We start from the raw sequence: 14,257 nt of genomic DNA, 5'->3' as shown, positions 1-14,257 counted from the left end.
CAGCTGTCGACTTTGTTATTTTTAGGCTAACCAACTTTGTTTTTTTCTTTACAGATTTTGTATAAATCTACTATCCTTATTATCGAATGGATGGGACTAATTTAATGAAGCATCAGTTTTCTCCTTTATTTTCTATATTATTTCTACTCTTCATATCTAGTTTCCAACTTGATATCTAGACCCGATTTTTTTTCACCATGCCACCAGACCCACCTCCAACCACTGTGAATCCTTTTGCTCAGGGTTCTACAATTGTTAATCTAAACTCAGATGAAAGTAAGACTTCCTCCACCAAACGTGTTATTGTCATCCTTGATGATACAAACTATTTATTGTGGAAACAACAAATTCTTTTAACGTCGAAAACTCATAAACTTCAACGTTATATTGATCGTTCATATCTCCTACCATCTTAAAACCTCACTAACGATGATGGAACTACATCAACAAATCTAGAATTTGAGTTATTTAAAAAACAAGATAGTGCTTTAGCCTTTTGGTTACTGTCATCAGTCAGTATTGGCATTCTCCCTCATTTGATTGGGTACGACTCTGCTCGTGACATATGGAATGTTCTTGGCCAACTTTTTAAAAGCAAATCCATAGCCAAGCTGATGCATTACCGCCAATTACTTCATACCCAACAAAAAGGCAAACTGCCCATGAAGGATTTTCTTATGAACATAAATATGATCTGTGATAATCTAGCTAATTGTGGTGAAACTATTTTTGAAAGAGAGCACATTACGGCTATTCTGAACGAGCTTCCTCCTAAGTACAATGTTATGGTCACCGTCATAACAGCCTCTCCACAAACACCTTTTAACCTACATACTGTCACAATGATCCTTCTCAATGTTAAAACTCGACAACTCGCTTTATTAAACATGGTTACTGCCTCTACTAACATTGTCACTGCTCAATCTCCTACGACCTCTCAAACTTTTGAAGACTCTCATGACACACCTTTTAACGAGTCTTTTTGGGGATGGGTTAGAGGTCACTTTGGTGGTTCCTCATGATTACAATGTCAACTTTGTGGAAAATTAGGTCATCTGGTTGATTGTTGCTACTTTCGATTCGATACGACATGCAAAGCCCACTCCCTTGCGGTGCCGACATCATTTGGAAAACCACAGGCTTATAACAACGTTTATGGTGGTTTTTCTATTCAAGGGCCTTCTGCCTAAGGTCACTACTATTTGGGCCCTAATCATTCCTACCCAATCCCTCCACATATTGAACCTACTAGCCCTGGCCCAGTTACTTTAAACACCACAGTTGACCCACATATACTTCGACTATCTATTCAATTTGCTCCAACTCACCCTAATTTCCTTGGACATCGCACTGCCTCTGCAAGCTCTAATGTTGGGAATTCCATCAGTGCTCCAATTTTCTTATCTGTATGTCTTGCCACCCCTATCATTGTTGGCGATAATGCCTGGTACCCAGACTCAGGGGAAACAAATCACCTAACGTCTGATGCTTCTCAACTTGATCACGGTGTCTCGTATAAAGGTTCAAGTCAAATCCTTTTTGGAAATGGCTCTCTTGTTTCTATTATGAAAGTTGGGCAATCGGCATTCTTCTCTAATCCCAAAAGATTTCACTTGCTTGGCTTACTGCATGTACCTGCTATAACTAAAAATCTTCTCTCTATGCCTAAGTTTGCTAAGGAAAACAACATCGTGTTTGAATTTTATCCTAATCGATGTTGGGTTTGCGATTTGGTGATAAAGGATTTTGCTCCATGATCTTGAGTGGGGCAGTCTCTATCGACTACATTTACGCACTGCTAGTAATTTTGTTTCTTCTTTAATTTCTAATGTTTCTTATAATAGTGACTTCATTAGTGTCTCTTAACATGTTTGGCATCAACGATTGGGCCATCCCTTGTCTGATGTACTTATCAAGGCCTTGAGTCATTGTAACGTTCCTTTCATCAAGAATAAAGAAGACACTCTTTGCACTGCATGCCAACTTGACAAATCTCATTGCTTACCTTTCACCGCTTCATCTGCATTTTATTCGTCTCCATTAGAACTTATGGTTGCTTATTTATGAGGACCTGCTCCCATTTGTCCTAATGGCTTCAAATATTATGTAACATTTGTTGATGTCACTACAAGGTACACTTGGATTTACTTCCTCAAGCAAAAGTCTGATGCTAAGCATGTCTTTTTCAAATTTCATAAACTTGTTGAATGCCAACTTGGGACTAAGCTCAAAGTCCTACAAACTGATGATGGAGGTGAGTTTAATGCCCTCTGTGCACATATTACAGAACATGGGATTCAACATTGTCTCTCTTATCCACAAAATGTATTGGTGGAACGCAAACATTGTCAAGTTGTGGAGGTCAGTTTATTTATGCTTGTTCATGTTCAAATGTTGTTATCCTATTAGAATGATGCATTTTCTACTGTGGTGTTTCTAACAAATTGGTTACTTACTAAAGCTCTTAAAGGGGTTTCACCTTATGAGTCATTGTTTCATTTGAATCTTGATTATAGGTTCCTAAAAACATTTGGGTGCCTATGTTTCCCATTTTTAAGGCCATATCATGCTTACAAATTACAATTTTGTTATGCTTCGTGTGTGTTCCTAGACTATTCTCTAAAGCACAAGGGTTATAGATGCCAAGATGCCACTGGTCGTGTATATGTTTCACGACATGTTCGATTTGAGGAACATGTTTTTCCCTTCAATCAAACACAATCCCCATTCTTACACACACCATACTTCAATCCTGAACGCATTACCAAACCTCAAATTCCCTCACTTACCCTAATCACCTGCCCCCATCATCACGTCCATCCCCTCCACCTTCATCACCCTCCAATAAAGATACCAATACCTCCAATTATGACATCTCAACATCTCCCAACCCCTCATTCACATCGGCTCAATCTACAAATCCCTCTTTTCATTCACAAAACTCACCTCTCATACTCCCCCAACCTTCACAAAACACTCATCCCATGGTCACTAGGGGAAAAGATAGCACTGTATGGCCTTCGACAGGCCCCTCGAGCATGGTTTGATAATGCGTTGCTTTCTCACTAATCATATTTACTTTGTCTCTTCACAGGTTGATAGTTCATTATATATATGCAACACATCTACATCACAAATAATACTTATGATATATGTTGACAATATCATTATTACTGGGTCCTCCTACCACTGAAATTGATGAGGTAGTCTCTCAACTAAACTATTAATTCTCCTTGAAAGATCTGGGATCAACTCATTTTTTCTTGGTATGGAAATCATTCAACTTTTCCAAGGTGTGTTACTTAATCAAAAGAAGCATATTGGTGAGTTGTTACATAGGATGTCTATGGATAATTACCTCGTTACCAACTCTTATGGTTGTTACTCCGAAACTTATTGCTATAGATGGGCACTCTTTCATCGATGTTCACTTATATTAGCAAGCTGTAGGTGCACTTTAATATATCTGCCTTACTCGACCTAATATTACCTATAGTGTAAATAAAGTTAGCCAATTCATAAACACACCACGTGATATTCATTGGAAATAATTGTACACCGTCGTGTCACAGACTATGTGCTAGACCGTGCGTACATTTGAAGTTTGGTCACATGGTTGTGTCGCCAGGCTGTGTAACTCTCTATGCCGTATGCTAGGCCATGTGAAACCTACACATAAAATAATAATGACACACGGCCGTGTGGGGTGGCCGTGTGACAACCTATGTCCCAGGTTGTGTGCTTCACAAATTTCCCTTAAAACAAGCCATTTTCTACCCATTTGCTTACACACCAAGCCAACCCAATCCCATATGCATTCATATGACTAAACCGCATTCAAACACACTAAAAAACATGTCAAATTCACTCAACCTATATCTAACCAATATGCCATCATTTGGCATCTCATCACATTCCAAAACTAACCAAATTCAAAGCTACACTCCATATCATATTCATACACTAATCACATTAACAAGTGTTCATTCAAACTCTCAAATCATAATAATCTCATACTAAAACTTACCATTTCTTTTATCATTCAAACATATACATTCATACCATAATTTTAAACACCTATACAAGACTTATGCCAAATGACCAAATAGCATGACATGAACATAAACACATACAAGTTAATAATAAACATAGGCATCATTCATCATTTCTTCAATTATCACATGATTTACAACCAAACATCTACATATTTCACCTATTACATGCCATATAACCCAAAAGTTAACTTCAAAAACTACCAAAATGTGACTGGATAATGTGAGCCTCAAGTTGATCTGATCGCCCGATTCTACAAAAAGTTATCTACAAGGAAACAAGAAAATAACATGAATAAGCCTCTATGGAGCTTAGTAAGTTCAATGGTTAAAACGACAAAGCTTACCGAATTAAACTTAGCATTTATAACAACAAGGGTAATAAACAATGTTTCCTGTCAACCATAATCACTAACAAGTGAGTATATACATACATTCAAGTGCAAGTTACATTTTAATATAATCATATGAGATCATTCAATATTAAGCCACAATGCTATCAAGTAATTCATGAACAACTTTCAAACAATTCAATAACAAGTCATTTAACACTGGGGTTATTACCCGATGAATGATATACGGATATGAGTATACAGTTATCCATCCGAAACACGCCATAAGTTCAATTGAGCTAATCCAACTGAAAACACACCTTGGAACCAAGTGCCTAGCCCGTACACTAACATCCCTTCAAAAACACACTTAGGCACCAAGTGCCAAGCCCGAAGGCTTTACATCCGCCCTCGGTAACACACCAAAATCACTATAATATAATCTGATAGTTCGCAACAAATGTTGAATGTCGGTATACTCAATATATAAATACAAATTAGGAATCATCGCCTCGTCACAAGTCAATCTCGTACAACACGCACTATAACCTATTGGCATGCCAATTGTACTTTATCCTACATCCATCCATCTTAAGAAATATCATTAATGAACAATGTCCCAAGCAAGTTACTGCTTCAATTCACATGAATTAACATTGAACAATTAATTGAACATTCAACAAGTAACTTCTTATTCAATACATTTCAAAATATACTAAATTAAACTGAACGAACTTACCTCAACAAACACGGTTGCAAATGTAAAGCCAATGACTAATCTGACACCTTAGCTTTTCCTCGATTCAAGTTTGGTTAATTCATCTCTTTATCTAGATAGTAATTCCATTCAATTAAATAATTCAAATAGCTTAAAATAATTAATTCAAGATTATAACCCAACTTAATGTAAAATTATAAATTTACCCTTAACATTTTAACTTTTATGCAATTTAGTCCCTAAACCCGAAACTTGTAAATTCACCATTTTTCAAGACAAAACCCTTCTAGCCGATTTTTCTAGAGGTCCAATACAGTCCATAATTTTCATCATTTCACTATATTTTCCTTGAATTTTACTATTTTCATAAATAAGCCCCTAACTTTAGAATTATCAAAAGAAATTAGTAAACAAGATATCTATATCCAACTATCAAGTTCATGAATCCATCAACCAAGTTAAAAAATACATTAAAATTTTAGTTATCACAACTTTTACTAATAATCTATATATGACGCCTTTGAATACTTTATAAATTTTGGGTTATGAACTTCGCTTCTCTGCCTCCCATTAGAGTTGCTTTCGTTGAATTTGTTCTTCTGTTTTCTATGATGTTAGAAAATTTAGTTTTGAGGTCGAATTTCTTAAATTGAGTTAGTCAGAAATAAAATTGAATAAATATGTGTCCAATACGAAAATTATAGGGTCAAATTATTAAGTGGAATTAAATTAAATTGGTTGTTAATTATAGTATAGGGACTAAATTGAAAGTAACATCACAAATGAGACTTGATGAAAGAAATGTTAGAGGGCTTAATTAGCAATTGAATCAAAGACCATAAAGCAAAAATATATATATATATCAATTTGAGAAAAATCACATAATTTATGTATCAATTCGTGAGTTAAGGAAACAAAAAACCGAGCCAAGTAAAATAAAAATAAGATATTTTCAGTTTCCACTAAAGCATGGCTATACGACATCGTTAAAGTTATCCTTCATGAATCGATAAGAAATTTTCTTTTGGGTGCTTAGTTTTAGCTTCTGCTTTCTTCACTGAAAGCTGAAAGTGATGGCGCTGAAATTGCCCATCTCATTCCCAATTTTCTCGCCACCGTCGCCAACCCCTTATACTAACACTAACGAGCCCGGCCATCGACCGCCAACGGAGATCCGATTCTCCCGCTGGAACAACGCCAACGCCGAGAAATTCAACCAACGCCGACGCGCCCAACAAGAAATCGAAGATGATATTCGCCGTTACCGCCGCTTCGATTCCGCCACCAAAATTGCCACCACCGTAGAACCCTCCTCTTCCTCCACACCACAACCAACCGAAACCTACAAATCCTTTGGCTCCCCTTCCTCTCCCTCCAGTCCTTCAATTCCAGGCAAGAAATCCAAGTACTCCAAGCCCCCAAACCACCCAGCTTTTCGCAAATTCTCCAAAGCTGCAAATCCTCCGCCACCGTCTCCACTCGACAAGAAACCTGCAAATGTCGCCATCGGCGAGGACGGCGTATCGTTCGTCATCGACGGTGCACCGTTCGAGTTCAAATACAGTTACACTGAGACGCCAAAAGTGAAGCCGGTAAAGCTAAGGGAACCACCCTACTCGCCGTTTGGACCTACGACCATGCCTAGGCCTTGGACAGGCCGGGCTCCACTTCCGCCCAGTAAGAAAAAGATGAAGGAATTCGATTCTTTCGTATTGCCTCCGCCTGAAAAGAAAGGGGTGAAGTCCATACAGAAACCTGGTCCATATTTACCTGGGACCGGTCCAAGGTACGTCCAGTCGAGAGAGGAGATTTTGGGAGAGCCATTGACTGCAGAGGAGGTTAAGGAGCTAGTAAACAGTTGTTTGAAGTCACAACGACAGTTGAATATGGGTAATAATCCTATTATTTTACTACTTTTTATCTGCACTTTCTTCATTAAACTTAAATTTTCATTCACATTTATATGCACTTTCCATATTCCAAGTTTAAGTAAATTATAATCGATTATGAAATTTATTCGATAATTTGAACTATACTGCATTGCCCTTTTATGTTTAGGTAGGGATGGTTTAACACACAACATGTTAGATAATATACACGCTCACTGGAAAAGACGAAGAGTTTGTAAGATTAAATGCAAGGGAGTTTGTACGGTCGATATGAACAATATTTGTGAGCAACTAGAGGTTTGTACTTCTGCTATTACTCTTTTTAAGATTGGTTTATGTTAAACTTGTTTGGTTTACGAGAGAATATAGAAATCATGGTTGGCTAGACTCGTTTGATTTGTGTATTGTGTTTGGTTTACATATGATTTGGCAGGAAAGAACAGGAGGGAAAGTTATTTTCAGAAGAGGGGGAGTTCTATTCCTTTTTCGAGGTAGAAATTACAATTATAAAACTCGTCCTCGCTTCCCTCTTATGCTGTGGAAACCTGTTACCCCTGTGTATCCACGGCTGATTCCGCGTGTTCCTGAGGGTCTAACACCACAAGAAGCAACTGAAATGAGAAAGAAGGGGAGGAAATTAATGCCGATACGTAAACTTGGTATGCTGCTGGTGGACAGCAAAACATATTAAGAATGCTTCAAATTTTCCTATTCTGGAAATCTAAAAGTAATGTTCTGCATATTTTGCAGCGAAGAATGGTGTGTATGCTGACCTTGTCAAAAATGTTAGGGAGGCATTTGAAGAGTGTGAACTTGTCCGGATTAATTGTCAAGGGATTAAGGGAAGTGACTATAAGAAAATTGGTGCCAAACTAAAGGTTTAGTATATTTATATAGTTTATATATTTTATCATAACACTTGCACATGTAAATGATTTTTCTTTTTTAATCTAGAGAATTAAATTCGATTTCTGTAATTCTTTATTTGCAGGAGCTGGTCCCATGTGTGCTAATCTCATTTGAAGATGAGCACATACTAATGTGGCGAGGAAACAATTGGAAGTCGTCTTTCTCAAAACCATCATCAAATTCAGGCATAGAGAAAACCAATGCAGACACAGTTTCCATTACTGGACAGTTGGAAGGACAAGAATTATCACCGACATATGTTCAAACAGCTGGTACAGGCTCACCTCTCAGTAGTTCTCAAGATAATAGCATTGAGCAAAGGGAGTCCGTTGAAAATGACCAGACAAATGTATCTCCCACTGCAAAATCAGGTATAATGGAGGCTAGTCAAACAACATTAGATGGGATGGATTATGCCGGTCATGAGTCCGAAAGCAAAGTGAATACCTCTGGAAGTGCAATTGCTGATGATATCAAATCTGCTGGTGGTGAATCTGAAACCTTGACAATGACCTATGGTCTTGAGCATATTTTGGATAATCCTGGCAGAGCAAATGAAGAGCCATCAGCTATGCTAATGGAAAGTCATGTTGGACCCAGGAGTCCTGGAAGTAGTCAAAGCCATTCAGAGTCTTCTGTTATTGATTCGATCAATCATGACCAGCTGGAAATTGTTGCCGAAGCTTCGCTAGATATTAACCGGCCAGCAAGAATGAGTGCACCCTGTACTGAGAGGGTTTTGCATCTGATGAAACAAGCTGTTGAGAGTGGGAGTGCAGTTGTATTAGATGATCCTACTTTGGATGCTGACGGAATATATCAAAGATCTGTTGCCTTTTCCCGGTCTGCACCACCTGGGCCAGTTTTTAGGCGACAGCCTCGTAAAATGTCTATCCAAAAGAACAAAGAGCTAGAACCTGGGAATTTGGAAATGAAGGAAGTCACAGCAGTTCCCCATAAGAGAGGAAATGAAAAGCAAGCTTCTAAACCTCGAAGAATTAAAGTTATAGCTGAACATCATCCAGAAGTTGTACCGAAGGGAAGCCTGAGGGTTGACGAGCTTGCTAAGCTATTAGCTTAATCCACATTATTACTTCCAAAATTTTACTAGGCATACTTTATAGACTGAGATCTTCCCCTGCTAATGTTTATTGCATTTGGTCCATCTTTGTCTAGGATTTTGTCATTTTCCCTCAGTGAGAGCCTTTTACATGTTTCTATGAAATGCTAAGGTATTTCCAAATTAACAGTTTAGAGAAAAATGAGCTTCTCTCAGTCATTGCTGTCTCTCTCTCTCTCTCTCTCTATATATATATATATATATTATATATATATGCTGTAAATCTCATACAAACTCAATTACAACTTGTTATGTTTGAAATAAAGCGACAAAGAAGATAGGTTGTGAGAAAATAAGATGCGTATTTGTTCTTCACTTTTACCTTAAAAATTACAGCAATTATTTATGAGAAAATCCAAAGAGCATTAACATCTTGAAAGTAAAGAATGTGAACAAAGGTTTTTCCTATTTTAGATAATATTACGTGGTTGGCTTTTTGATATCCTTCTCGTCATCATCTTCAACATATTTCTTCCAGAACCAATGATCCTTCCAGAGAAGATAGACTTCCTCGATCGGAACTCTCTTTGTTTCCGGCAAGAGGAAGAAAATAAAGCTGCTCATTATGAATATCAAGCCAGCAAAAAGCAAGAAAATTCCATACTTGAGATGACAAAGTGAGACCAAGAAGCATTGTGCTATCAAAGCTGTGAAGAGAAGGTTGACACAGACCACCATGCTTTGGCCAGCTGACCTAGTCTCCAACGGGAACAGCTCACTAGGAACTAGCCACCCCAGAGGACCCCAAGACCTTCCATAAGCGAAGACGAATAAACAGATGATAACCACAAGGAACCAACCAATGGCTTTTGGAAGAGTTTCTCCTTCTCCAAACTTAAAGGCCAGAGTTATGGCTACAGCAATCTGCATCAGATACTCAAATTATTACATCCGGTACATAACAATGGAGCCTGCCAATTAGTTGCAAAAAAAGTATGCCGCAAAATGTCTTTATAACTTACCATGTAGCAGAACATCTCGAAACCAGCTTCCAAAAAGAATGCTCTCCTACCAAATCTGTCCACTAAAGCCATTGATACTAGTGTAGCAAGAACAAGCATTCCACTAGTTAAGACAGAGGATATTAGGGATGCCCCTGAGCCAAACCCCAAGGTCTGGAACAGGATAGGAGCATAGAAGAGAATGGAGTTCATGCCGGTGAGCTGTTGGAAAGCTGGGATCCCCAAAGCCCCTAATACCAACTGGGGACGATTCTTCCTCTGCAGAAGGTTCCTGAATGGGTGCTTTATGGCCCGTGCTGCATCGCTGGCCTCGATAAGGTCGGCAAATTCAGCATCGACATTGGTGGTACCTCGAACTTTTACCAACACCGTTTTTGCCTCTTCTAGTCTTCCTTGTTCTACGAGACTGTTAGGGGTCTCTGGTAGGGCAAGGCCACCAACAAACATCAGTGTTGCTGGGACTGTAGCTAAGCCTAGAGATAATCTCCAACCCCATTTATGGATCTTATCTGTTTTGTAGTTGATCAGGTTTGCTATAAGAATTCCCATGCAGGTTGTGAATTGGAACAGCTGGTTCACAGCTCCTCGATGCTTTGCCGGAGCCATCTCCGAAAGATACAAGGGAACTGCCTGTACCATTATAGCATAAGAAAAGAGTTGGTGACTTGAGAAACTACCATCCAAATATTTTCAGGTTTAAGGAGCTTTGGTCTTACTTGGTTTCCAAATCCAATGCCTGCACCAAGAAGAATGCGTCCTATGATCAACATTGTGATATTCACCGCACCTGCATTGATAGCTCCTCCTAGGAAGAAGCTGACTGCACCAACAAGGATGCTGGCTCGACGCCCTTTGTTTCTAGTAACATAGGAGGCTCCAAATGTAGAAACAAGACCTGCGAAGTAGAGCGAAGACGTAAAAAGTGTGAGGAGCTGGTTGTCATATTTGCAGTAGTCAGTTTCATGAAGATGTTCTTGCTTCCTTCTATATATCTTTGGGAAGAATTCCTTCAAGAAATCATCCATGGAAGTCACTCCACCTGCAATTAATATGAAAAGGTAAACAGTGTCATCATCTTGAAATAAGCATCTTATTGAGCTCTTTTGAATCAAATAACATAAATCTTCTAACAAACAGAAACAAACACATAATCTATAATGCAAGTAGCTTAGGAATCATTGATAATCCCAAATACCAAATAATATATGAAGATTAGATTTTGATGATTAAAGAAATTGTGTAGAGAGGGTTCTTCTCAAGACATCATTTTGATTGAAAAGCAAATCAGTAAATCTGGAAGATAGGATACAAATCTAAAAAGATTTCAGCAATTGCTAATACTTAATATAAATGAACAGAATTCATAAACAGGCTGAAAAAAAAACCAATGAAAAAAAAGGAAAACAACAGTGAATCATAGAAAAGAAATCTGACCAGAAACACCAAGATCATATCCAAAAAGAGATCCCCCTGTAGCAGCAACAAGGCAAGCAAATATAAAATAATTGGTAATCTTGTATTCATAGAGATGAGCTCTCTTCAAATTCCCTCCTTCATTACCAAACCCTCCACCAGCCATGGTGGACAATCTCTGAAAGCAATTGAAAAAAAAAACTCTGGGTTTTGCAGAAGACAAACAGATCAGTCCAGAAAGTGATATATATAGAGAAAGGTAACGGAAGTGAAGCAGATGAGAGAGAGTGTGTCAATGCTTGTGGGAAGAAAATACTTGAATTAGTAGGTAGTTCAGTATTGACTAAAAGACAAAACTGTAAATGAAAGACGGGTGAAGAGGACTTTACATGATGACGGACTACTAATCAACGGGGAAAAAGGGGCACATAGTAGCTGTACATATAATATATTGAATCTGACTAGTTGAACTTGTTTTTTCCAAATCTATTTAAATATCATTTTAGTGTTTATCTAATATAATTTTTACAGCTCATTTTCGTAAACATCTTCATTATCATCCAACCTTGATAGAAATATGTGGAAATATAAGATTGAATGCCTAGGAAAGCCGCCTATGGCATGAATAAAATAAAAAGGACAGCAGCCTTTCAAGCATTGACTTACAATCTTGAGCAAAAAAAAAAAATCAAATCATTTGGTTAAGATTTATATAAATCCACTTAAATTTCTCAAAGAAAAGCTTGGATAAGATGAGATTGATGAGGAGCTACCTTTCAAGCATTGACCTTTTCTTCTTAAAAACAATTTTTTAAAGAAAAAAAAAAAGAGAGTAGTTATCCCTTTGTAATTGATTTTCCATTTGTCCAAAGCCCATGATAATATATAAGCAAGGTCAGAATCAAAGTTTAATGAATATAAAAAAGTTGGACCAAATTTTCTTCATAAAATTTAATATGATGAAGGCGAGCTGAGCTGAATTAACAATAGTTTCACTGACAAAATTGTTAGATAATGTCAAACTGTCTACTACAGATATGTGGTTTGACAAATATCCACTTGCCTTTTGTCAAATATACAGTTGTTCTCAAATTGCAACTGCGTCCCATAATTTCTACAAATTGCGTGTGTTGACAAAGACCTTGTGCTACTTCTTTCTATGTAATTTCCTTTTTTTTTTCTTCCTAATAATAGTACCTTATTTTCATGAAATTAAAAAAAAAAAAAAACTGCTTGTTGGATCATTTGAATTTGATGACTTAATTGGTGCTCACGAGTGTTGAAAGATGGATTCAATTAATAAAAATTGGAAGGAAATTGATAAAATTATTATTTATATAAGAAAAGAGGGTTGAGAGTTTTTTTATTTTAATTTATTTTACAAAGTCATGGTATAATATCTTTGGAGTGAATGTTGAAGGTATTTACAGGTTTTTATGTGGATTTCATGAACTGTTTCATTATGTAAGAGATTTGTTACGTTAGGTGTTTTGGTAAGTATTTTGTGATCGGGTGAGGTTTACATGTATGTATTGATAATCGTACAGAGTGAAATATCTTTTACTAAGATGTTTCCAATGGATAAGTCTCTCTAGTACTCTAAGTAGTTGATTTGGTAAGGTCCTCCAAGTTGAATAATATAATAATTTGTACTAATAATTTAAGTATCCATGTTACATAATTTGATCATTTTGGTCACTTCCGTTAAAATTACAAGCGCCATCTAAATTAGAAATTAAAAAATTAGTATAATAACAAATTTAGCCTTTAACTTTTACATATTATATTGATTTAGTTGTTATTTTAAAAACTTTATAAAAATACATAAATATTTAAAAAAAAACAAAATAATAGATTTCAATTTTATATTAATATTAATATTAAATAAAAATAATTACATTAATATTAAATAAATAAATAAAAATCTTCCCCCACCCCGTCCCTCTCCCTCTCTCCCTCCTCCCACCCAACCTCCCCTCATCACCTTCCCTCCCCCACCCAATGTTTAAATATTAAATAAAAAAGTTTCAACATTTTCTGGTTTTTTACGTATAGTTCAGAGCGAGGTATGGGAGAACGAGAAACCACTTGAACCTGGTGAAAAGCAAATGAAACCCAGACAAGAACTTGTTACTAAAAAACATTTGAAACAGCAGATACGGACAAAGACATGATACATTATTGTAATAAGTTTGGGGAAAACAACGCAATGAAATACAGCACCTGAGAGTCTTCAAAGCTAAGGAGAATAATTGATCTTTGTTAAGCGAATGTTTTTTTCAACTGGAAGAGTGGGAGTATTACTATTTAGTTACTCTCTTGTTTGTTCTTTCATCATGAAATCAACTTCAACAATGGCGGTGTTCTTGGAGATTTCAAGCTTTTTCCAACAGTAATGGAATCAGATGCTACTCGGAGTTAAAAACACAGAAGTTCCAATGGTGAAACCAGTTGTTTAGCTTACAAGCTGTATTTGCTAAAAGAGTAAGGAAAATTATCTTGGAAAAGCGCGCCATGCTTGACTTATCTGATCAGAGTTTCAGACCGCCAACCATGGAATTAGGTTCGCAATTTAGACTGTCGCTGGTTTAATTTTTTTAAATTATGACTAATATATAAAAGTATGAGTAAATTTTGTCGATTTTTTAATCCTTATTTATAATTTTAATTGGAGTGATTAAGATTATTAAATTACAAATTTTTTTATTTAAATTATGTAACTTGAATATTTAAATTACAAATTTTCTTATTTTAATCGTCTAAAATGAAAATTGTTTATAGTTAACCGATTATTTACCTTAATTATTAATTATATTTATTTTATGTTAAATTAGCAGTTAAATATTAAAAAATAAAAATGTA

The 14,257-nt window shown here is 36.5% G+C and overlaps 2 protein-coding genes across 2 annotated transcripts; one reads left to right on the top strand and one right to left on the bottom strand.

The window, feature by feature from the left end:
* Positions 1-6,086: 6,086 nt before the first annotated feature.
* LOC105772584 (CRS2-associated factor 1, chloroplastic) lies at positions 6,087-9,179 on the top strand. The gene is made up of 5 exons (XM_012593941.2): positions 6,087-6,992; positions 7,161-7,288; positions 7,425-7,650; positions 7,742-7,869; positions 7,983-9,179. Exons 1-5 carry the CDS (start codon positions 6,176-6,178, stop codon positions 8,979-8,981), a joined length of 2,298 nt encoding a protein of 765 aa, XP_012449395.1. The 5' UTR covers positions 6,087-6,175; the 3' UTR covers positions 8,982-9,179.
* Positions 9,180-9,302: 123 nt separating this feature from the next.
* LOC105772585 (sugar transport protein 14) lies at positions 9,303-11,774 on the bottom strand. Its single transcript, XM_012593943.2, has 4 exons — positions 11,417-11,774; positions 10,699-11,021; positions 9,983-10,612; positions 9,303-9,884 (listed from the first exon to the last, which is right to left on the bottom strand). Exons 1-4 carry the CDS (start codon positions 11,559-11,561, stop codon positions 9,441-9,443), a joined length of 1,542 nt encoding a protein of 513 aa, XP_012449397.1. The 5' UTR covers positions 11,562-11,774; the 3' UTR covers positions 9,303-9,440.
* Positions 11,775-14,257: the final 2,483 nt, after the last annotated feature.

This window comes from Gossypium raimondii, chromosome 6 (assembly GCF_025698545.1).
Source record: "Gossypium raimondii isolate GPD5lz chromosome 6, ASM2569854v1, whole genome shotgun sequence".
NCBI lineage: Eukaryota > Viridiplantae > Streptophyta > Magnoliopsida > Malvales > Malvaceae > Gossypium > Gossypium raimondii.
The sequence above is the reverse complement of the archived record's forward strand: the minus strand, read 5'-3'. Positions and strand labels throughout refer to the sequence as shown.

Bases quoted from the DNA above. Each gene is read 5' to 3' on its own strand.
- LOC105772584 (XM_012593941.2), top strand. From the start codon at position 6,176: ATGGCGCTGAAATTGCCCATCTCATTCCCAATTTTCTCGCCACCGTCG. The intron at 7,289-7,424 runs GTTTGTACTTCT...ATGATTTGGCAG, and splicing joins ATATTTGTGAGCAACTAGAG to GAAAGAACAGGAGGGAAAGT. The intron at 7,651-7,741 runs GTATGCTGCTGG...CATATTTTGCAG, and splicing joins AATGCCGATACGTAAACTTG to CGAAGAATGGTGTGTATGCT.
- LOC105772585 (XM_012593943.2), bottom strand. From the start codon at position 11,561: ATGGCTGGTGGAGGGTTTGGTAATGAAGGAGGGAATTTGAAGAGAGCT. The intron at 10,613-10,698 runs GTAAGACCAAAG...ATAATGGTACAG, and splicing joins GCATTGGATTTGGAAACCAA to GCAGTTCCCTTGTATCTTTC. The intron at 9,885-9,982 runs GTAAGTTATAAA...TATCTGATGCAG, and splicing joins TCGAGATGTTCTGCTACATG to ATTGCTGTAGCCATAACTCT.